Raw genomic sequence first — 24,984 nt, 5'->3', positions numbered from 1 at the left:
CACAGCTGGCAATTAAGCATTCTTGAGTATTGACAAAATCACTACCCATGTCACATTCAATGGGAAGACGAGATAGACAATCAACTTGCACATTGCGGGGACCAGGAATATATTCTTTCTGACGTTCTGCTCCGAGTTTTGTGACTAACTTTACCAGATTTGCTTTAAATGTTATCTTCTCCCTGGAAAGCATATCTATATATGGTGTGCGATCTCATTTTAGCTCAAACGGACGTCCCCAGATATATGAGCAAAGTTTCCCTACCCCCATACACACGTCTGCTTTTTCTTTTCAATCACTGAGGACCTGCATCCAGATCGGCGTAGAGTATGGGAGACAAACCCAATAGTTTTATGTTTTTGGTTGTCTAATTGCAAGAGTACTGTGCCGCGGTCATCAGCACTGGCGTCTACGGGTATATGACAAACATTGCCTTCTGTGAATGGTTGTAGAGCAGAAGCTTAAGATATTAGTTTCTTAATTTTGAGGATTGTTGCTTCATTCCTCATTCCATACAAAATCTGAGCCTTTCTTTACCAGTGGTCTTAAGCATTCAATCATAGTAGCAAACCTTTGGAGAAATGTGGAATGGAATTCACACATCCCATGGAAAGATTAAAGCTGATTTTTATCTTTGGGTGAGGGAGTGTTATGAATGTTATTTGCCAAACTTGATCTTGGTTTGATGCCATTTTAAGTAAATACAAGCCCCAGGTACTTCATTTTAAAGGTTCTGAACACACCCTTTTCACTGTGCAGAGTCACGCCATTTTTCTGCAATAACGCCAACATACATTCCATAGTGGTGTAGTGTTCAACCAAATTCCCACCGTAACTAATGGTGTCATCCTACAATACTAAGAAGTTACAAACTGCTTGCAGAATGTTGGTGAGGACCCTCTGAAATGTTGAGGCTGCTTCTCGCCAACCCAAAAGGAAGGTGATGAAATTAGTAGGTGCCTGCTGGTGTGATGAAGGCTATATAGTGTCTAGAATCAGGATGTTACAGAATTTGATAAGCAGATTCACCTTGGCTTGACCCCCTTAAGACAACATACTTTCCAATCTAAGGAGGGGGAAAGAGCCAACCCGCAGAGCCGAATTGAATTTTTAAACATTGACACAAACACACAGTTCTCCACTTCTTTAGTATGCTTGGACCAAGTGGGACAAACAATGTGTGATGTCACCATGTTCAATGACACCCTCACACAAAATGGACTGAATATGTTTCTCTAGATCATCTTGCACACTAAGCAAGATATTGCACATTTTGTTTGACAGTGGTGTATCCCACTCGTTGCGAAGTGAATAGTTCTAGACACAGTTAAGTAATTGAAGGAACAGCTTGCAGACTTGTCTTGAGTAGTAAAAGTCTTTTATTAGAAGCATGACCTTTCCATAGTTTCAAGTCTATCCCCTTCTTCTTGTGTCCGATTCCCCTTCACTTACATCATCACATTCCTTTGATAACAGAGGCAAGTGTCACAAGAGGCTGTTCACGCCAGTCCCCATACAAAGTCCTTTTTGTATTGAACAAAAAGCTTAAATTTTGCTGTTGAAATGGATCTCACATAATGGAAGGCTTTCAAATGTGGTGCAATCCAAAGACAGGTAGTGCTCATTTTAATCTTCGCGAACTTTTAATAATCATTTATATTGTCTTTTCCGTAACTGTCTTTTTTAATAACCTTTATGGTATTTCTGCTAAAGACAAGGTCGATTATTCTTAATGCCAATGCATAAATCACAAAAATGGCCTTCCAGATTTCAAGAAAGCTGTGTTATTGCAGCAACGCCTTTAATCTAGCCCGAAAAAGTATCTAATGTTTAGCACTGTGTTTGAAGTGCAACGCAAACTCCTCCCCTTAACTGGTGTGCTGTAATCTTGCCTGTGCAGGTGCCAGTCATTGCGGTCTTAGGCTCTGGAGGAGGATTTCGGGCTATGGTTGGTTTTTCTGGTGTAATGAAAGCACTCTTTCAGTCAGGAGTAATTGATTGCGTCACCTATCTGGCTGGGCTATCGGGATCTACATGGTAAGTTTAAACATGTTGTGTCGTTGTGAGATTTGTGAAAAAGTGGTCCTCTGCATCAGTGATGCACAACATATTTTAACAATATTTGCATGTGAACACTCTCTTACACAGGCTGTGACCAAGGCTCTGGATCATCTCTTTTTCATGGGAAGGATGTAGCTCAACTAGATTAATGATTTACTTCCCTCCTGACTGGTACAATCCAAAATGAAACTGACAAACTGTGATTGATTGTAGTTTTAAGTGAACATTTGTTCACATTAAAAATGATTGATGTTTTCTGATTATGCATATTTATGGAGTGTTACCAGTACATTGATGTTATATATCTGGGAAGAAATCTATTTGTAATGCCGTTATTTGATTTACTGCAGGAATCTTTTCTGGATTCACAAACTGTACTTTATTCTTTCATCTACTGGTTCGGTCCTAATTTGTCTCTTTCTGCTGCTTCTCTCTTTTTTTTTTTTTCTGTGGTCGTTGTCATCCAGTGCTGACCCCCTCTTTGCCCAAAGGTTAGTCGTATGCCCAAGTAGCACCCTCGGCGTGGTTACCATCTTCATATTTTTTTCCGCTGTTGGGTCTAGCGGCACAACACACAGCTGCAAAGACTAGAAGAAAACAGTGTTTTGACAAAGGAACCAGTAAAACACAAAAATATCCGGAAAGAACACCACCAAATTTGAAAGTTTTTCCGCACACAGGCTGCGACCCCTTAGGTCAGAGAATGAGCAACGGGTATAGAGCATACATTCTTTAGATTCTGCCTAAAGTGCCCTAACAGATTTGCCCAGAAAGACAGGAGGTGTGCAACCTTTGCCTACCAAAAGACTGCTCTTCACAGGGGTACACCAGGCACACCAAATTTCAAAACAAAGACCTTGAAGACGAGGGAAAAACAGAGGTGGGCACACTATGCGTTAAAACAGTATCAGCACAAGTAGTCATCGCCGAAAGACCTATGACTGTCAAGTGACTATGAAAATTAATAAAAGACTCCGCTAGTGAAGGAGAAGGCTCCCACCCGGATGATGTTGTAGAGGTTCAAACATGAAAGTGCCAGGTAACACCACAAGGGGGCGGAGCCAAGTTATCAAACTTGAAGACTACTCCTGACATTTAGAATGCCAGCAATCAAAGGAAAGCGCAAAAACCCCATGGGTTGAGGTTGAAAGAAACCATTGGTGATAATCCCTTGGAACTGGCTGTAACCCCATAAGGCAATTGAGAGCTGTGGAGAGGGACAAGGATTCTCACAAGAAAGACGTTTGCATTTAAAAGGAAGACTTTGACGCCGGAAAGGTGGACTTTGATGCCGGAAAGGTGGACTTTGACGCCGGAAAGGAGGACTTTGACGCCGGAAAGGAGGACTTTGACGCCGGAAAGGAGGACTTTGACGCCGGAAAGGAGGACTTTGACGCCGGAAAGGAGGACTTTGACGCCGGAAAGGAGGACTTTGACGCCGGAAAGGAGGACTTTGACGCCGGAAAGGAGGACTTTGACGCCGGAAAGGAGGACTTTGACGCCGGAAAGGAGGACTTTGACGCCGGAAAGGAGGACTTTGACGCCGGAAAGGAGGACTTTGACGCAGGAAAGGAGGACTTTGATGCCGGAAAGGAGGACTTTGACGCCGAAAAGGAAGACTTTGACTTTGGAAAGGACAACAAAACTTTGACATCGAAAAGGAAGGTTTTGACATCGCAGAGGAATTCTTCGACGCTCAATACCGAGCAGAGAGATGTGTAAAGAAAGAAACTTCCCCTTAAGGCCTAAATGAGGGCCCTCGTGAAGAGGAAGTTGTTTTTCAGCGACTCCTTTAAAGCTTTTTGATTCCCTCTGAATCCCTGGTAGAAAGCCAGAGAAAAAGAGCAAAGAGAAATCACACAGCAGTGTACAATGCCCTAATCAAAATGGCAGTGGACCTTTATGGAGTGTACTTGAAGGTGGAGTCTTGTTTCCTCCTGGATACGCTGCTATCCTCATACAGAAAGAACCTGCTCCTTTCTGTGCCATTCAATGTCTTATACCAGGGGTGAAAGGTTTTCTGGGAGCCGGCAACAGCCAATGCAATCACTAGCGTAGGCAAAACATATAGACTCTTTTCCCAGGATCCCACTCCATCAAGGACAATGTGACTGCAGTCTCCATTATAGTCCTCAAACCAGAAAAAATGCACCGTCCACCATTATTCCTGTAGGTGACAGGGAAATTAAGTGACTGGAAATGGTAAGACGTAAGATGGAAAGGCCAGCTGTCACTCAGTGGCGCATTGCCAAGTGGACATGCTGCTCAGTGTAGGTATGGATAGCAGAAATGGGAGGAGATGGAGGAGTTGATGTAACCTTCTCAGAGCAGTGCAAAAGGGGGAAAGGCGATGATTCAGGAGGGTAAACCTATTACCAATATATGCCTGAAGCAGGCAGTATGATGCTGTGCTCTGGCACTATAAAAAGCCTCACCTGGCTGAGGATATCTAGCTTCAAGCGAGAGGTGCAAGCAGAGGTGATAAATACGCCCTTCACAAAGGAGCGCCACTTTGAAAATGCATTGGATGAATCACTACAAAGAATGAAGAAAGACAACAGGACTGCAATAGTGCCTTGCAGTTCAGAGGAGTGATTAGAGTCTCGCCAAGGACAGGAGCTTCCACAAGAGGAGAGTCATGGGCAGGGGGGAGGGGGGTCAATAACGGGGAGCATGGCTTGAAATGCCATGATGGCAGACATGTGCTGAAGAAGCTCTGTGGCGCCTCAACAACTATCCTGCTACATCAGCCTGGGCAGGTGGCCGCCTGGACCGCAAAACACACCTCGGTGCTGCAGGTTAGGATACCTGATGGCAGGCGGAGTTGCAGCTGCCTGAGTACTGCGGTGTCTGAGTGGGAGGCCGACGCCTGAGCGGCTCTCACTGGTGCCGGCTTGTGCCTTTACGGACTTCGGTGGTGACACACATTGAGTTACCGGGACACTGGCGACAGTGGACTGCGGTGAGGTGGGGGCATGCCCCATCGAACCCTCAGTCCCTGAAGGTGGGGGAATTCTCCCAGGCACTAGCATTGGCACAACCCTGAGCGCTGCCCGGGCTGCAGGCGTTGCTTGATTTGACATCTGTCTATGGGCCCCCCTCCTGCAACCGAGCAGACTGCTGTGGGCCCTTGGTCCTCCCCTGGGCTGCCACAGTGACCATCTTTGTGGGCTCCGTTGTAGGCTGCTCGGGTGCTGCCTGTGCACTGGGCGTGAGCATGCCCTACGAACACTGGTAACGGGCTACGCTAGGCTTGTGGACTCACATCGAAGGAAACACTTTGCTGGCCCCTTTGGCTCCTGATCAACAGTGCACTGTTCCTCCTCTGGCTGTTTGAATTAACTCACCTGGCTCTGGGGGAGACTGAAGCCCTTCGGGACCCGCTGGGAGAGTTGGTTACAGGACCTGACCCTTCCGAGGTTGTGGACCGCTAGAGGACTCGTCCCAGAGGACGTGGGGAGTGGCCTGCTCCGGGTACACTGTGGGTTCATGTGTGCTGCCTTCAGAGAGCGCCGGCTGCACTTACCGAGTAGTGGGCCCTCACTGTGCATGGTGCCCTGTCCCGCCTGTTTGGAAACTGGAGGCATTGTTTGCCTCAACCCTCCTTTCCGTTAAAACACTGGAGCACATCCATACGGCTGCCTCTGTTCCACAAAGGGATTGTACCTTTGTGCATCTTTCTCTGGCCTCCGGCATTAGGAACTGCCTCCTCTATGGCACCCTGTGACTACCCTGGTGCTTGCACTAGAAAGGTTATGTTTGGTCCCCAGGTCATACCAACCACACTGCCTCGTAAACTTTGTTTGAAAAACTGCCATCGGATTTACGCACTTTGCTGCTCGTGCTTCGGGGGTTGAGCACCCACAAGCGGGCCCGCAACCATCACCTCCATAACTACTTGATCTCCGTGGCGAAGCAACTATCACGATGGTGCGTCCCAAGACCACTGGTATGTCTTTCCGCTCTCGCCTACCTACGCCCCCCCCCTTGGAATCAAGTCATCCTGCCAATGCTACTTGCCGTCATACTGACACGGACCATTTTGCTCTGCAGCTTGACGTGGTGCTGCAAGTGATTGATAAGTAACACCTCTATGGAGTAAAAAATTGATGCTGTAGCGAGTGACCTCACCCGTTTGCGGGATGACCACCGAAAAATCTGACAGGGTGCACTCTACGGAACAAGCCATTGCAACTCTCCAGCCACAGACGTCAGATCTCCGGAAACACCTCACTGTACTGCACGACTAAGTCCACCTTCTGGAGGAATGAGCAGAGGACGCAGAGGGTAGATCCTGGCGCAAAAATATCAGAGTGGTGGGACTCTCGGAGGGTTCAGAGGGCAGCGATATACAGTCCTATGTGGACGCCGGGATATACTCTTTTGTCCCCATTGATTTATTGTCGCCCTTTTTGCCGTGGAGTGCGCCCACAGGATCTCTGCCAGGAAGCCGCCGCCGAGGGCAGTTCACTGGATGCCAGACTTCTGAACTACTGCAACAGAGACACAGTACTGAAGGAGGCATGCTAATGAGGATAGTCTGGAAATTGACAATGCCCACATGCTTGTGTTCCCTGACTACACATTGGCTGTTCAGTGCCAGCGCTACACCTTCATGGTGGCGAAATAGAAACTGCGTGAACACTGTATCCAATATGCTCTACACTTTCTGGCTCGCCTCCGTGTTATCTTTGAGGGGAAAGCCTCATTCTTTACAGATCCGACAGACATTTGGGCATGGATGAAGCGGAAGGGAGACATCAACGTCACACAAAGATCCACTGCAACGGAGGACAAAACGTAGAGAACGTGGTCAACGTTCGCGGCCCGGCGACCTTGGAACTGCAGAACTCACCCAATTTGGAAGAGCTTATCCAGGATCCTTCAGATGGCTCCAAGTACTGATGGAATGCCTGAAGCGGCTAATGGGCGGTAATAGCCCATATCTAGGAGGTCACGTCCCGGCTTAGGAAGTGAAACAAGCAGGGCATCTCTTAGCATGGGTGGCAGTGATACCATGGTGAGGGTGGTATCATACATGGTCTTCAGATGAGGTGCTAGCTGCGTGGTGTATATTTCATAAAATTCGGCTAGTAAGCCATCTGGTCCTGGGGTTTTTCTCGTGGCCAGCGCACGCATCTCTTCCTGTATTTCAGATAAGGTAATCTCTCCATTAAGTTGCTCCCTAGAGTCAGTCGTGATCTGCAGGAGTGCGATGTCAGTGAAAAATGTACAGGGGTGCTGTGAGCGTGGATTCATATAGCTATATGTAATGGTTTGTGATGGTAGCATGTATGTTCTTCTGTGAATGGATCATGTAGAGCGGGATGGGTCTCATGTCAGTTTCTTCCCGGATCAGCCACTGTAACTAGGTACCAGGACGGTCTACCTCAACATGTTTGCGCATAGTGTGTACTGCATACTTTAGGCAGTGGTGGCGTTCTAGTAGTGCAAGGTGTTCGCATTGGGATTGAGGCAACCGTTGGCAAGCAGGAGTCGATGTACAAGCCAACCCTTCAAGGTTTAATAATGGCTTGTCCAGTTGAGTCACTTCAGCAGTGACGCAGCGGCACATATTTAGCGACTTGCCCATACAGTGTCCCCTGTTGGACACCTTAAAGGCATCCCATTCCATAAGGGTTGAAGAGGCCGAACCCGTATTGAAGTCAAAGTATTCTTCTACATGAGCAGCGATGAATGCTCTGAATGGGGTCCTCTAGTGCAGAAAGTTGTAGGTTCCAGGTGGGTGTAGGCGGGAGGAATTGTTCCCAGCGGAGGGGTTTGTGGTCTGAATGGATGCGGCAAAAATGGTCCGTATCAACAACATGTGGGCTGATGGCTTGGGTGCAAAGAAATCTGTCAATATGGACATGGAGATTGTGAGCATGAGAGTAAACTTTAGTGGAGGGATTACAACGCCAGACATCCAGAAGCTCCCAGTGATGCAGCCAGGTAGTAAGAGCGAGAGCATTTGATGTTCTGCAGTGCGAGTCAGCAGTGGGAAAGAACAATCAAGCACATCGAGAACACTGTTAACATCCCCACCCAGTACCCAGGGGATGTCACTTCATCTAGCCAACAGTGTAGTGAGGAAGTGAAGGAAGGGTCTCTGGTTCGTGTTTCGCGAATAGATAGCCCCAAGAAGTAAACGGCAGCCCTCCACAAATACATATAGCCCCTCTGGGTCTACAAGTGTGTAGGTGGCAACGAAAGGGACCCCTGCATGAATCCAGACCAACACCCCTCGTGCATAGGAGGAGTTGGAAAAATCTGTCCTCGCCACCTTCTCTGCATTCGGAAAGCCTCAAGACTGGTGACCTAGGATCCATGAGTAAAAGCTATGTGTGTATTCCGGCGAAGGAGGTATAAATGGATGGCATAGCGGCTCTCGGGAGTGTGGATGCCGCTTATGTTCCAGGTAATAATGTTGGTGGCAGCCATGACATTTTTTGGGGGGGGGAGACTAGTTATGATTATCTGTGATATGGAGTCATGAGGCGGAGTGGATACGAATATAGAGAACGAGTGCATGCTGTGGAGATGAAGAAGCAAAAACATAAGAGTGAAAATATAAATACTATCAAGGGCGGGTACACAGCAGGTGTCCACCCAAACACGTGAAACTTTGTAACGAGTACCGGTATGGAAAGGCTGGTCTGGGGGTAGTGTAAGCCAGGCAGGTGACGGAAACAGCCGATTCCTCTCACATTGTTGATTGGAATGGCTGCCCCCACCCCATTATCAAGGAGAACATCAGATCTCATGGTCACATAGCTGCTGGCCAAAGTCTGTTAAGGGGCAGAAAAAATGGGGGCCAGGCAGGAGGGTGCTGAAAGCAAGTGATGTTAATAGTAACGTATGGACACACATCAATCAAGCAATATAACATGGGGGAACATGACATGTACACACAACAGTATGTCTTATCAATAGATGTCATGGGAGGACTCGGGCTTCAAATTACGCATTAAGGCACCCACCGATTTAAATAGCAAGGACAAAATATGGGTCACTCTGGGTTTGATGGTGGCCAAAAGGAATATAGCTCAGCTGTGGGGTTCCGGGGTATTGCCCAGGGTGGAGGCCTGGAAGGCCGATATGGACTGGTGTATGGCTAGAGAAAAAACTGTATATATTGCACGTGGGTGCCCCAAAAAATGGTCTTCTATATGGAGCAAATGCATATCGCGGCAATATTTGTGTCCCACCAATCACCCCCACGCTTGATGATCCCACTATGCCATAATTGTTGAAAATTACCATTTAAGGTCTATACCGTACACTTTAAATACCTCTGTATGTATATTTAATTTTTGCAGTATCCCTTCTGTTTGTGTTTAGTAATGTCGACTTACAATTGTTCAATGAAAAGAATTACAAAAAAAAACCTTACACATGATGGATTCCAGGGTGACGTCTGACGTAGATGGAGAAGAGGAAGCCGAAGGGACCTTTATGGCCTGGCTAGCCTTGAGGGGGTCTCCTTCCCCGAAGCCATAATTAACCTAGTAGAGTCTCGCCTGGAGGGCCTTTCCCTCCTGGAGGGCCTAGACTTCTGATGGCGCTCCTCAAGAGTCCTGCAGTGGATAACTGAGTAGAAGTACCTCCCCAGGACTCTGTAAGACCACACCTCGGTGCTCCTGCACTGGGCTTTGAATGATGGTGTCTCATGAGTACCACTGTGGAGGTTCACATCTAGAACATTGCCACACAGCTTTTAAAGCAGAACTGATCAGTGCAATTCATGAATATTTCCGATTACATACTGGGTCGGCAAGCTCACATACTATGCTGTAGGAGGCTTTCAAGCCTGGTATATGTTTTTCCAAGCAGTCCGGTGTTCTAAAAGTGATTTGCACACACCGTCATATGTTGGAAGAGAAACTTAAACACCTAGAAAGCAAGTTGGTGTTGAACCCTGACAAGGAACTGTAGAGAGACCTGCACTCCACTTTGAGGACGTATAGTGAAACAGTACACAGAGAGGCAAATATCACAATGGGAGATGCACAGGTTTGGTTTTTGAAGGGAGGTGACCAAGTAAAAATTTGGCATGACTATTGAGGAATATCAAGTATAGCAACACTATGGGCCTCATGTAGGTAGCGAAATACCGGTCGGTAACGGCCGATTTTCGGTAAATATGCCGTTACCGACCGGTATACAGACAAGTGAGATGTAGGAGTCCAAAAACCACTTTTCGGTAAATATGAGGCGGTAAATACCGATTCATAGTTACCGAATACTAAAATACCGATTCATATTTACCGAATACAGAATTAACGAATCGGTAAACATGAAGTGGTAAATATGAAGTGGTAAAAATTTAAAATGACATGTAGGAGCAGTCGGTAATTAAGAAATCCATGAAAATCGGTAATTAAGAGTCGGTAATTAACACGGACTAAAAGCAGGTGGTAACCATCAACAATGGATAAAAGCAAACCCAAAATTCAACAGCGTGGACAACATGGCCGCTATGTACGTCATTGCAAGGCGCCTACGTCTACAGGCAGCAGGACTGAGGGTGTGGCGACGGGAGGAACAAATCTACAGACAGCGCATCACACTATTACAGCTGACTGATGCAGAGATACATGAGAGGTACATGCTACACCCCGAAACCATCATGGACTTAATCAGGGACCTACACCCACTCCTGGACCAGCCAGTTAGAAGGGCGCACGCCATACCCCCAAATGTGCAGGTGCTCTGCAGCCTACATCTGTTGGCATCCGGCAGTTATCAGGTGGTGATAGCTGCGGTGGGTGGGGTATCCCAGAGTTGCCTGTCACGTTTCTTCAGGAAGTTCCTGGATGCCATGATGCAGAGAATGCACCACTACATAAGCTTCCCGAACTCACAGGCTGCACTGCAGAAAACAAAAACTGACTTTTATCACATGGCACAGTTCCCCCATGTCCTGGGCTGTATTGATGGTACCCACATCCCAATCTGTCCACCAGCAGATACAGAGCACATCTACAGGAACAGGAAGTCCACCCACTCCATCAACGTGCAGGTGATCTGTGATGCAGGGAACATCATCACAGATATTGTTGCAAAGTTTCCTGGGAGCACCCACGACTCTTACATCTTCCAGAATAGTGGGATTTACACACGACTGAGTGCCGGAGAATTCGGAGAGGGATACCTGCTAGGTAAGTAACAGTGACGCCCCTTGAAACATGCAAACATAGTGTATAGAGGCATGTTACTGATGGTTCCCTTTCACCCATCCAGGCGACAGTGCATATGCATGCCGGTCATTCATCCTCACTCCCTACCTACACCCAGCTACCCAGAGTGAGAGACGATACAACGTGGCACACAAAACAACACGCAATGTGGTGGAGCGCACGTTTGAACTACTGAAGAGCAGGTTCCGCTGCCTGCACAAGAGCGGAGGCGCACGCCAGTACAAACCCATCACCTGCTGCAAGATCATTGCCACTTGTGCAATGCTGCACAACCTTGCCACGAAAAAAGGTACAGATGTGGAACTAACATATTTTGAGGACAACGAGGATGAGTCAGGCCAGCCAGAGGGCAACGCAGCTAGAGTGCCAACTGCAATCGATGGGAGAGAGAGACGGGCAGAGATCACATCCAACTATTTCTGAGTAAGTAAGGGGACACAGCGAGTTGTGAGCAGTCATGACGTAGTTTAATGTGGCACCACGCCATGAACACATGATCAGGCCAATCTGGCAATATATCATCTATACAAGGAGTATGTCCAGGGTTACGTCACCCATTGTGAAGTGGCTAGGCAGGGCGACATCAATGTTTGCGCATACGCGCTGCAGTGGTGGATTGCACGGCCTGTGCATCCTCACTAGAGCCAACCCCAAGCCGCCTGCTGCTCCTGCGTGTTTCTGGGACGGGGGGTGTGATGCTGCTGGTGGTGTCGATGCTCTCCGCAGGATCCCCTGCAGCAGTTGTCGACGCCTGACTCGTCAATAGCACCCCTAGTGCACTTGTCACCTGCACCATCCCCCGAGACAGGTCGCTGCAGCACTGTGTTAGGCCCTCCTGCATCGTCACAGAGCGCCGGCACAGTAGGGAAGTGGCAGTTGCCAGACGGTTGAGTGCCCTGCTGGTAGTGTCCCTTCTCTGGCGTTCCCGGCGCCGTGCTTCGATGTCAGCATCTAATTTGCTGCACAACTGCTGGATAGACTGGGACATGTCCCGAATGCCCGCAGCCATGCCGCCAATGTTTGTGTCCATGTTGACTATGCTTGTCTTCATCACCCGCATGTGCCTCTGGACTGACATGACCGCCTTTGATTGCAGGCGCTGTTGCTTTAACATTTGGCCCTCGAGCCCCAAGAAGACACCATGGCCGTCAGTGGGTGCTGGTGGACTCTGGACACGCGACCTGCGGCGCCCTCTTGTTTCCGTCTGTGCTGCCTGTGAGGTGTGGGGGGCACAGTGGCATGGCTCCCTTCCTGGGGCCCGGTGCGGTCTTCAGGGCCCATGCTGTCGTCTGACGAGGTGTCCAAGGCTCGTAGCCTGGCTGCTGGACGCCTCCTCTGTCTCACGCATGCAAGCGGAGATGTGGCCGGTGAATCGAACATGAGTGGCGAGGCTGGCTCTGGTGGTGGTGATGCTGGCTCACGGTGAGGTGATGCTGGCTCTGTGTGCGGCGATGCTGGCTGTGTTGGTGGTGCGGCTGCCAGTGGGCCTGCTCCCCGGTCTGTACTTGTGCTGGCTGGAGGTGTTTGATGTTGCCGTGGTGCCGTCTCTCCTGCAGCATGCCCTGTCCTGCATGATGTCACATCTGTGGACAGAAATACAACATTGGCTCAGTGTCCCCGAAGGGCTGCATTGCAAGCGGCACAATAAATAATTTCACATTCCAACATGTCCCCTGTCTCCTTGTGCCTCGAGTGCGTGACATGCCTTGTTGCCCTGTAACATTTACGTCATGGTTGGTGTTGCCCTGACTACATCTCCCGAAATGCATTGCCTGTCTGCACTGACACGTGTGGACTGCAGTGTGATTCTCGTTTCACATTTGGGGGATGTGGGATGGGGTAGGGGGGGATACATTGCTGTGCTTTCGTCTTACCTTGGTGTGTTGCGGCTCTGGCAGAGCTGTCGGCGTCCCCAAGACCCACAACGCTCTCTTGCTCGATTGTGGCCGCCACCAGCTCCTCCAGTTCGGTGAGGGCAGGTGCCCTGTTGGTTCCACCTCCGGTCTGGCTGGCCTCCTTCTGGATGTCGCCCATCTTCCTCTTGGTTACAATCCTCAGGTCATACCAGCGCTTTTTGAGGACCTCAATGTCCCTGTGGGTCACTCCCACAGCATTGACCTGCGCCTGGATGGCCAGCCATATGTTGCGCTTTTCCACCTCAGGCACTTGCAGGGATTGCCTGCCGAACAGCTTCTGGTGCTGCTTCACGACCTCCTCCAGCAGCACCTGGAGTTCCTTGGGGCTAAATTTCAGCTTCCTCCTCCTTTCCCCTCCGTCTTTCTGTGTTCTCTGGCTGGACATGCTGTTCGTTTACCCGCTCGCACATGCAACTGCTCCCTGCCTCTCCTCTGCACTCCAAGCCTCTCCAGGGTCGGCTAATTATGTCCACCTGCCTGGGTGTGGCCACTTCGGCTAATTGAGTACACCTGCCTGGGTGTGGGCAGTTCCAGGTTGGGTGGGCTGTCGTTGCACTGGATTCGCTGTTTCGTCAAGTCATGTGATTTTCTTTACCGACTCCGTACATACCGAATCGGTATTTTCCGATTCGGTAACTACCACCTCGGTATTTTGCGATTCGGTAACTTCCACCTCGGTATTTTCCGATTCGGTAAATACCACCTCGGTATTTACCGATTCGGTGAATTCCGATTCGTGATTACCGAATGTTACCGAATCGGTAACTGTTACCGAATTTTTACCTACATATAACTTACCGATTCTAATTTACCGATTCGGTACGGCTCGGTATTTTAGAACCGGTAAAATTTATTTACCTACATGAGGCCCTAAATCCAGTATCAAAGATGATAGTGGGGAACTCAGATTGACGATAACTGAGATTGCCTCTGTGTTCACTAAATACTGTTCTAACTGCTATACTTCTAAGATGCAGTTTAGAGACATACAGCTTATTGGGTATTTGCAGAACATCGCAATGGCATGGCTCGAACCAGAAGACTGGCTGCTGCTAAATGAACCAATATCATTAGAGGAGGTGGCTACGGCTTTTAAAGGTTTAGCTTTTAGTAAAGGGCCTGGATCTGATGGCCTTGCTGCTGAATTTTTCAAGGCGTTTAGCAAGACCCTCTCTCCACGAATGCAAGAGGTATATAAAGAGGCTATAACAAATATTTGCCCACCGCCTTCAATGAGAGAAGCATTATTTATCTCCCTCTTAAAATCTAATAATGATCCACAGTCTATCAAGTCTTAACACCCTCTTTTCCTACCTCATATTGATAAGTAAGATATTCGCTAAAATGATCTCAAATCGTATAACACGAGTAATTAAAGGACTGGTCCTGTCCGTTTAGGCTGTATTTTTATTGGCTGGATTCACTGCTCAAAACCTCTGTTTAATATTTACCCTGATGCATCTGGTTAAACCGGAAGGCTTTTGACTCTATTTAGTGGCCTTATTTATATACTGTTCTACGAAGACTGGGCTTGGGCACTGATATACTGCACAGTGTCTCCCTATTGTGCACATTGCCTACAACTAGAATTATATTTAATGATATACTTTCTGCAACATTATCGATCACTAGGGGAATCCACCAGGGCTGCCCCTGTCGCCATTATTATTTGCCATTGTCATGGACCCATTGGCCTGTAAGCTGATACAACCTCATGCACACAAAGGGTTTGCTGTCCCACAGAGACATTTAGTAATATCAATGTACTTAGACTTCATCCTCACACCAGTGCTTTGCAAATTTACTAAATTTGGTGGATATACTGATGAACTGAAATAAATCGGAGATATATCCACTAACACCCAGTATCCCACATGTCACTATGGAGTTCACAATCGGACGGAGGAATCTATCCGTTACCTGGGTGTTAAAATGCATAGGTATTAGGAGGTAGTTATGACTGACAACTGTGGACCGGTGATGATCCAGCTTCATACGCAAGTGGACAGAGGCAAACAACTTCCTCTCTCCTTGACTGGTAGAGTAGTGATTGCTTAGTTGATTGTAATGCCTAAACATTATTCGACATGGCTATTAGGAAAACCCTCAATGATCAGGCCAGAGACAAAAAAGATCTGCAGCTAGAAAGAACTGCTGTAAGTGCAATGAGAGATCACAGATCTCTTAAAGAAGAAGGCAATAGAGAAAGTGCCAACAATATAAAAGAACGAGGGAGTCTACTCTGTTTACTTTCTGGTACAGAAACCGGACAAGACACTGGGGCGTATTCTAGAAATACTGGCGCTAAAGTTAATCAAGACACAAAAGTTGAAGATGAAGACACTGCAGGAGATCATTCCATGGCTGCTGAAATAGGACAATATAGCAACCATAGATCTCAAAGACGCACACCTGCTTGTGCTGATGAACAGTGGACACAACAAGTTTCTAAGATTTGCTGTAGATAAGGTACATTACCATTTCAGGGTGCTGCCCTTTGAGATAAAACCTGTGCAAGGCTTTCCACAACATGGCTCGTTGTAGTGATGGCAAACCTTAAGAGAAGAGGATCCATTTATACCTATACGTGGATGATTGGCTTATAAAGGCGAAATTTAGACAGTGCCAGGGCAGCACCGATACCATGATAGGGACACACCATGGACTAGTATTTTTCCTGAACCTAGAGAAATCATCCCAAGTCCCAAAGAGGAAGAAGACGTTCCCAGGAGAGAGACTAAATTCGAGTGAAGCCAAAGTATTCCCAGTTGCAAAGAGGATCCAGGCACTGACAATGCAAACTTGCCATACCAAAAGGGTCACCTTTTGACTGTGATGACAGTGGGGAAACTAATGGGCATGATTGTGTCTTGCATTGCCTTAAAATCCTATTCTACCAGTCTTGACATGAGACCGCTCCAGGATTCACGGCAGTGGTCACCGGCTTCCAGTAGTTGGGAAAATCTAGTGGTTGTCACAGAGTAAGAACACAAACAACTTTGCAGTGGGCAGACCTTTCAAACAGTTGACTCCCTTTGTAACCATCATAATGGATGCATCCCACAAGGGGATGGGATGCTCTCACAGGAAAACGTACATACAGGGCTCAGAGGAGCATATGGAACACAAACATATTAGAACTGAAAACAGTATTCTTAGCCCAAAAGACCTGCCAGGCACAGTTGGGGAGGAGGGGTGGGAGGGATACAGTTAAAATAGAGACAGACAACACGACCACCATGTTCTTCCTCATCAAACAGGGAGGAACAAGGTCACATGCTGTCCAAGCTAGCATAGGACATATGGAGACAAGCCACTAAGACAAAGATTGCACTAGTAGCAATACACCTACTAAGAATGCAGAATACAAAAGCGAACGGGCTACACAAACTTGCAGAAGACTCGCACAAATCGTAACTAAAACAACAAGTAGTGAAGAAATCTTTTGGGAGATGCGTACACCAAACATAGATCTCTTTGAAACTCAAGAGATCGCAAAATATAAAGCTTCGAATTCAGGTACCCACACCACAGATCACTAAGGAATAACCTGTTGGTAAAGTGGTAATGGAAATTTGCATATGCTTTCTCCCCCAATCCTGCTCATACCGCAGGTGCTAGAGAGATGCATGCAAGCCCACATGACTTTCCTGATCGCAACTCAGTGGGCCAGACAAACTTGGTTCTCTGACCTGCTGGAAATGGCACAAGATGGATTAATGAGACTGGCCCCACAGCCTTTATTAGGAAGGAGTCAATGGTGCCACTGTTAGCAGGGACATTTTCGACATTAAGGACACTGAAGCCCTTAAAGAACTATGGGCTCCTTTGAAGCAAAATGTCGTGGAAGCACTAACTGATTTACTGAACAATTTTTGGATTGAATTCTCCAAAGATTTGAATGATACTAGAGCCATATTTGGGAAAGTTGAAAATGCTTTGGTTCCCCTCATAAAAGTCACACAGATGCTAGTTTCTCAGCATCAGGCTGCTCAACAATTATTTTCTCACGCAGGGGTCCAAATCCCTACCCAGATCCTTTCTACTAGACTTGGCGCATTAGGGACTGCGACATGGGTCTGGGATCCCAGGGACAGCTCAACCTGACCCCACTTGACTCGCAACACTGGCCCGACTCCTAGGGGGAACCAGTTAAGGCAACGAGTAACTAATGTAGATACTGCATCTAACCCAAATAGGTCTGATCTGCAAGTAATGGACCTCCCTCCAGCTAGTTGCTCATATACTGTAGTCCTTGTAGGGTACCAGGCCTGAACAACTCAAAGCATGAGTCCACCAATCAATTGATCAATAAAGCAACCCACTGGCTATGTAAACACACAAGATTTAACATAGTTGATCACAGGCAGATTTTGATGGCTAGGCGGGTTGCTTGGATTGGTAAGACTAGGAAAACATTTAAAGGGGATAGCGTGATTGTGACACTTAGATACCCAGAACTGGTCGACAAGATCTTATATTACACCTCGCAATCAGTTGCAGTTGATTCTGGGTTCAAACCCCTACCTTTGGGTTTTTTTTCTACAGGCCCCCTTTTAGCTCCATACAACCACAAAGCCTCGCAGCTCAGGAAGTAACCTCATAAAATCCATTTAGCCCCTTGAGGGATTTAAACTACATAGACTGACAACGAGGGGGGGGGGCATGGGCAAAGAGAATATTTGTCAATTCCCCTGCTGTAGCCCTTGTATCGGAGGAAACCAACCCGGTGTCAATAATAGGTTCTGGCCACATACATGGGGAACATAGTAATACGAGGCCTGGTGGACCAGGGAAGATCTCCACTACCTACCCTTTCAATCAGGGGAGGGTCAGGGGGTAACTTAAACATAGTCTCCTAGAATGTGGCAGGCTTAGCTAGTAAACTCCTGGATGAGCAGTGGTTTCAATACATCAGACATTTTAATATAATATGTATGCAGGAAATGTGGAAGCCAGTTAACAGCGTCTTTCTAGAGGGCTATAAAACATTTTTTCGCCCAGCTGAAAGGTCTAGATCAGGGAGAGCAAGGGGGGCTTAATTATATTTGTAGACCTTAGGGTCCACGACAGTATAAAGACCCTACTGTGGGTCTCTAATGTTGTACAAGGACTCGCATTAACTAGCAAAGCATATTGATTTATCTTAATTAATTTCTACAATTCGAGACAACTACCTCAAGGATCGACTAGGCTTAATGAGTTAAGTGGATGCCTGGAGCATCTTCAGGTGGAAGTCCTGTCGCAGACTCCGCTAATCGTAGTGGGAGATTTTAATTGCCATCTGTGCCCCAACCTTGTAGTGACCCTTTGAGATTGGTCCGCCTGCACATTAGGTGAAGGATTGCATATGGAACATACTCAAGAAAGGCGGGATTTGAACGCCCTCCTAAATACACATGGTTTATCACACACTCTGGACCTGCTAGCCATTCCCCCTGACTTTCTGGTGCCCCAACCTACAAAGGTAGAGATTGTGCAACCTTTATTGATTTCATTTTTGTATCCCTCACATTGAGGAGGTTTATATCTTCCTTTAACATACAACACAGCACATTGAGTGACCACAATCTTGTGATTGTGTCCTTGATAGCCCCCTGGAACCAGCCTGTAGCGCGAAGAATAACTGGGGGGGGGGAGGGGGGGGGGTACGATCTCTGTTATTGATCAAGGGAGGCACTTAAGATGGTCTCAGGTTGATATTAGCGCTTTTAATAAATCTTTTTAGTGTAAGCAAGCAGGAGATCTTGAAATGTTTAGATCTGCAACTTCAGGGAGAAGAAATAATCCAAGCATTTACTGATATAACTCAAGTAGTGGATTGATTGTTAACAGTTCCTGCACCCTCCTCCAGCAGGGATGGCTCAAGATGGGTTGACGAGGAGTGTTCCTGTGCCCTTGGAGATCTCAAACGGGCCTTAAAACAGACACCAAGAGACAGATTCTGGGTGGCGGCCTGCCGAAGTAATTATAAGCATGTAGTCAAGGGGCGGAAACGTTTATTGCAAAAAAAAAAGCTTGGGAGGACCTAATAGAGGCATGTGAGCAGAAGGATTGCACTCGTGTTTGGAAATTCATTAACAACCTATGTTTTAAATACCCAAATAGACCAGGGTTAAGTCACAACATTTTACCAGAGCAATGGTTACCTCATTTTTAGGGGGTTTATAATCAGTGCCACAAGGAGGAACCTTCACAGGAATTAGACCTATTTCTCTGCTCTGAACCCATTACCTTTACTTTGGACAAGTTTAGAGTGGGAATTGAGGAACTATCTCTAAATAAGGTGCCCGGGACCAGATGGGATCCCGCCTAACCTTTTTTGTTCCAAAACAGAGTTATTGGCCCCACTGCTCGTCAGGGTTTTAAATGCGGCAGTAGCAACAGTAATGCCGGCATCATGGTCCACGGCTACCATTGTTCTGATTTTTAAGAGAGGAGATCGGACAGTCCACATTGTTACCACCCCATATCCCTTATTGATGTCACAGTGAAGGTTTTGGGCCGGGTTTTATTGAACAGGTTGTCTGAATGGGCTGAGACTAATCAAATAATTTCTGAAATACAATATGGGTTCCGTGCTGGTAAATCCACCTCTGATCAATGCCTTAATATACATCTAATAATCGCAAAATATACAATAGCCAAACCCTGGGCTTTGTTTTTGGGTTTCATGGACCTAACTGCGGCTTTCGACCGAGTGAACCACGCTAAACTCTGGAAATTGCTTGGAGAGCTTGGGGTTGATCCGGCAATAGCCAACACCCTAATGACCTTACATTTTAACACTACTGCAGTAGCCGGATACACACAGGAGGGGAAAACCACCGATCATTTTAATTATTCAAGCGGGGCCAGACAGGGTTGCATATTAGCGCCTTTACTGTTTTGCACTATATATTAATGGTCTTGACTCTGCTTTGACAGCCCTTAAAGCCGACACCCCAAGGATAGGAATAAGACTGGTTTCTGTCTTGCTATATGCGGACGATGCGGTACTCCTTGCACGTACCCCGAAGGGCTTGGAACTTTTACTCAATGAGTTTATGTCCTTTATTGAGACAATGGATTTGTCGCCTAACCTATTCAAATCTTACATCATGGAAATCAGCAAGCAGCATAGGAGGCCCAATAACTATAAAATAAGCACACAGAGTTTAGTGAAAGTTTCGGCCTTTTCTTATCTGGGCATTTTATTTGATGTGAAATTGAGTTTTAAGTATTTAGTGGAGGAAAAAGGGCTAGAAATGTCAAGGTCATTGGGTGCTATACCGAATTATGCTTATAGATTGGGTAATTGGTTACCGGGGATCATTTTAAAACTTAATAATTCCTTCTGTATGTCCAAAGTTTTATACGGTAGTGAGGTTTGGGGGTATAGGGTGGCTAATAATTTATAAACCTCAGAAAATAAATTCTTGAAGCCGATCTTGAAAGTCCCTTGTAGCACCCCGTGTACTCAGTGCACGTAGAATTGGGGTCTTAGTACATTTCCGATATCGTGGCTGTTAAACCCCTCCTTTGTTGGGTGAAGATCTGAACCAACAAGGAGACTGGTTTTAACAGAAGGGTAATTCAGGACTGCCTTTCCCTTGAGCACGCGGGAAAATCCCTTGGCTAAAATATGTTGAGGATACCCTGACGGTATTAGGAAGAGCAGATTTGTTTACCAGTCATGATTTGGTCAGACCCCAAGACAAGGCGATTATCAAAGACGTGTTTTTAAAAATACCTCGGCTCAGCGAGAGGATAAAGATCTCAGGAAACCGGTGCTCAGAGAACACATTTTAGTAAAATCAACACAGGGCATGGAACCCTATTTATCCCTTTTAACAAGTGCACACCACAGATTTTTAATTACCTGTTTTAGAAAGAATTTTTTACACCGTTTACTGGCTTCACCCCCGGGCTTTGTCGTGCATGCAGAACATAGAGGTCCCTGTGGCTGCGACAGTAGGTCTCCACAGGACACCCTCCATTTTGTCCATCTCTGCCCATATTATTCATACCCTAGACGAGTATTCCTCAAAGTGATTTTAAAAAAGCTTAGATTCAGGCAGGCCTGTGTTGCCTTACTGTTTTTACAGCTTTTGTCTGATGTTCATACATTCTTCTGTGTTTTTAACTTCTTAAGTTCAGCTTTAAGGCAGAGAACCTCTCGAGGTGGCTGATGGCCACAAGAGTATCTGCGTATTTTGCACATTATTAGGCGGTTAGGTATGCTCTGTACTGTTGGTTATTTCGTTTTTGGAAGTATCTGTGTAGCCCTAATTGTGTTAAATTGACTTTATCCAGGATTTTATCAATAATGTTTTTTTTATTTTATTTAAGAAATGGTTGGTAGGAGTGTGATGCATTTTGGAATCTAGCGGGGACAAATCGATATAATGGATTTTGTGTTCACTATATTTGTACACCCGGCACCTTTGTAGTTGATGCTTATACTTGTGTGTGGCTTCTTTTAAATTGTGTCTTTTATGGCTATAATTTTTATGCCGAATAAAGATTATTATTATTAGTAGTAATAAAGTGAAAACAACACAATTAAAACCCCCACATCAGTTTAGAAAAATCGAGAAAAATGTAATAAGCAATTTTAGACTAAAATGACAAAAATCCAATTAGGAGAACCAGAGTTATGCAGTTTTTAAAGGTTTAAGTAAAAATAGCACCCAGTAGCAGAAATCATTAACTGTGGGTCTCTCATCCTGCTAGACCAGAGCAAAGTCACAAGATCAGGCTGACCGCAATGGAGTGCAGGCTAGATACAGGAGCCAGGTTAGTCTTGCTGAAAAACTACCTTCTCAGAGGCCAGTGTGCAGAGTTCAAAACTTAAGGATTTCACAGGAGGAGCTCAGGCAATGCCAGCCAAGGGTCCAGGACCTGTGGAGATAACACTTGGGGATTTGCAACTCACTCCAACAGAGGCTAGCAGGGCTCAGGTAGGTCCAATTGCAGGGCCAGCTACAGACGCAGGCAGCAGGTCAGCTGGGCAGTTGCAGGAAGAACTCTGGAGCTTTTGTCCCTGTAGCTCAGAACAGGTCATCACCCAACGCAACCTTGGAGTCATTCTGATAGTCCTGGGTTCAAGGAGATTGTTCTCTCTCCTTCAAGCAGCAGGGCAGGCCTCAAGCATCAGGGTAGTCCTCTGAAGAACAAAGCTGGCCTCAAGCAGCAGGGCAGTCCTGTGAGAAATGAGGCAGGCCTCAAGCAGCAGGGTAATCCTCTGGAGTACAAGGCAGTCCTCCTGTTGCCTTCCGCAGGTCCAGGACTGTGCTGAATTGTTGGTCTGATGGCCCACTATTTATACCTGGTGCCAGCTTTGAAGTGGAAGAAACTTCTGGAGTAGTTCCCGCCCCTCCCTTTCACACAGATTGGTCTGGAATTTCCTTCTTCCCTGCCCAGGTCCCAGGATGTCTGGGGTGACAAAAGCATGTTGTCAAGTTATTTGCGACTGCGCTGAGGCAGCTCCTTTGACATGCAAGTGTGGCAGGGAACCACTCGGCCCTTCCATTCTGGCAAGATGGTCCTCCCAGCTGCACCCAAGGTCCTATTGTTCACTGATCTCTCACCAATACGCATTCCTGAAGGGGGAGAAATTACAGTCCCATGCAGCATGAAACTCCTAGAAGGACTCAAAGTTTACGGCAGGAAAATGGCAACTTTCTAAAAGTTGTATTTTCAAAAATTGTAAGCTAAAACCTGACTTTACTATTAAAGAGGGGTTGAAGTTCTAATTTATAAGAGACCAAACATGACCTTTCTGCCTGTTCCCAAACAAAAGTTATCACTTATTCAATGTATTAAGGTAACCCAATGTTATCCTATAGGGGAGGTACGCCTCACAGTAGTGCAAAAAGAATTCAAGAGTATTTCATGATCTCTTCAATGTATTAAAAAAGCTGCATTAGGCCTGGCAAAGGTCTATTTTAGATAGGACTAGACCCCCTTATCCTCTCATTAGATAGGACTAGACCCCCTTATCCTCTCATTCATTAAAGAGCTGTATAGGGATGCATCAGCCCGCGTTAGGTATGGCAGAACTGGTGAATGTTCTGACGGATTTTTCATCAGGCGTGGCGTCAGGCAGGGTTGCATATTAGCTCCCCTGCTTTTCACCCTTTACATCAATTCTGTTGGACATCACTTAAGTAGAACTTTCCATGACTATCCTATAATAAATGGTAAACCCATACCTATCCTGCTTTACGCAGACGATGCAGCAATTATGTCCCAGACCCGAAGGGGGCTACAAAGGGCAGTAAATGAATTCACTGACTTTGTCAAAGAGAGGCCTAAATGTCAACACTTCTAAAACTTTTACAATGTCATGCGGCTTGGGGACTGGGAAAAAATCATGTTCTATCTTTTTAAACGGTCAAAAATTGGACAGTATCGATAGTTTCTCTTATTTGGGCATCATCTTTAACAAGAGGGGTACTTGGCGTGCCGCAGCTCAAGCTAGGGGGTTAGCCTTGTCCAAAGCCATTGGTGCACTGACCAATTTCTCAAAAAAACTTGGGGGCCGCCCGATTAACCCCTTACTCCAGATTTATCGGGCAAAGTGCATCTCAGTTGGCATCTATGGAGCTGGGATTTGGGGGATTGACTCCGTAGACCAAATTCAACGCCTCGAACGCTTTTCTGCGTTATCTCTTGGCTGTCCCCCCTGGTACATCTACCCACCTGGTACACGCTGAATTAGGTCTTACATATATTATGGATATGATTAACTCTTCCCCACTCATCCTATGGCATAAAGTCTGGACCAACCAAGAGACTTCTTTTAATAGAGAAATTATCAAAGACTGTCTTAAACTGGATATGGTCAGGAATATTAAATGGTTGAATTATGTAAAGAATTTGTCTTCTGACTTAGGGCATCCCGAATTCTTTTCTGACCCCTCAGCCCTAAGCAAAATAGCAAGAGTTACGTTAAAACGTCTTGTTCTAAACCATTTGAGCAGCCAACGATGGTCCTCTGAAAAACAAGAGAGTTCAATTGTGGAATATCATCACTCGACCATTACAAATGGGATCCAGCAATACCTACTCTTAGAACCATCGCCTTTTACTCGCATGCTCCTGACCCGTTTTCGTACTGACTGTTTTTTCAGATTTTTAACCTTTCCTAACCCAAATTGTTGGTCTATTGACCTGGAGAAATGCCCGTGTGATGGCCTATCGATGCAAACCAATATACATTGTATCTTATTCTATAGATTTTATCAACTCCCAAGGGCTATCTTTTTGAAACCTTTGCTCAAATCATGGTGCTTACGCTCACATAGAGTGGCTTATCATAAACTAAAAACTTTGGATACCCCTTTAGCCCTGGCAGCCATATCATCCTACTTGAAAATGACCATGAAGCTGAGGGCCACAATGCAGATCTAGTTGACACATGTATAATGTTCTGTCGTGCATCTGTAATTTTAATTGAATTTGAGATTGTTGTAAAATAACTGAAATTTTATTCTCTTAACAAATTTTTTATTTGTATGTACTTTTATGATATTGTTTTTACATATCGAATAAAGTTCATTATCTATCTGTTCGAGGCATGTGGGCTGCTGACATTCATATCTGTGCATAGATCGCCGCCTAGTGTTGGGTCCGGATGTTTGCACGTTGTTGTCCTGGGAGAGTCTTCGAAGTATCCTGAGATAGGTGACTCCTCCCCTGGACCATAGTGCGCATGGGCATCCTCTCCATCCTCAGATTGTTTTTTTCCGCCATTGGGTTCGGATGTGCTTATCTTGACTCAAGTTAGGAAAAACTTTTTTCAGGCCAAAAGGCCTTTAGT

At 46.3% G+C, this 24,984-nt stretch overlaps 1 protein-coding gene across 1 annotated transcript in view; it reads left to right on the top strand.

The window, feature by feature from the left end:
* PLA2G4A (phospholipase A2 group IVA) overlaps positions 1 to 24,984 on the top strand; it is a 737,221-nt gene that overhangs the window by 341,550 nt on the left and 370,687 nt on the right. The window contains exon 8 of the mRNA XM_085601661.1: positions 1,902 to 2,038. Coding sequence (XP_085457787.1) covers positions 1,902 to 2,038 — 137 coding nt within the window. The remainder of the gene's footprint in view (positions 1 to 1,901; positions 2,039 to 24,984) is intronic.

The sequence above is a fragment of the Triturus cristatus genome, chromosome 4_2, assembly GCF_964204655.1.
Source record: "Triturus cristatus chromosome 4_2, aTriCri1.1, whole genome shotgun sequence".
Lineage (NCBI taxonomy): Eukaryota > Metazoa > Chordata > Amphibia > Caudata > Salamandridae > Triturus > Triturus cristatus.
This window is presented reverse-complemented; position numbering and strand designations above follow the sequence as displayed.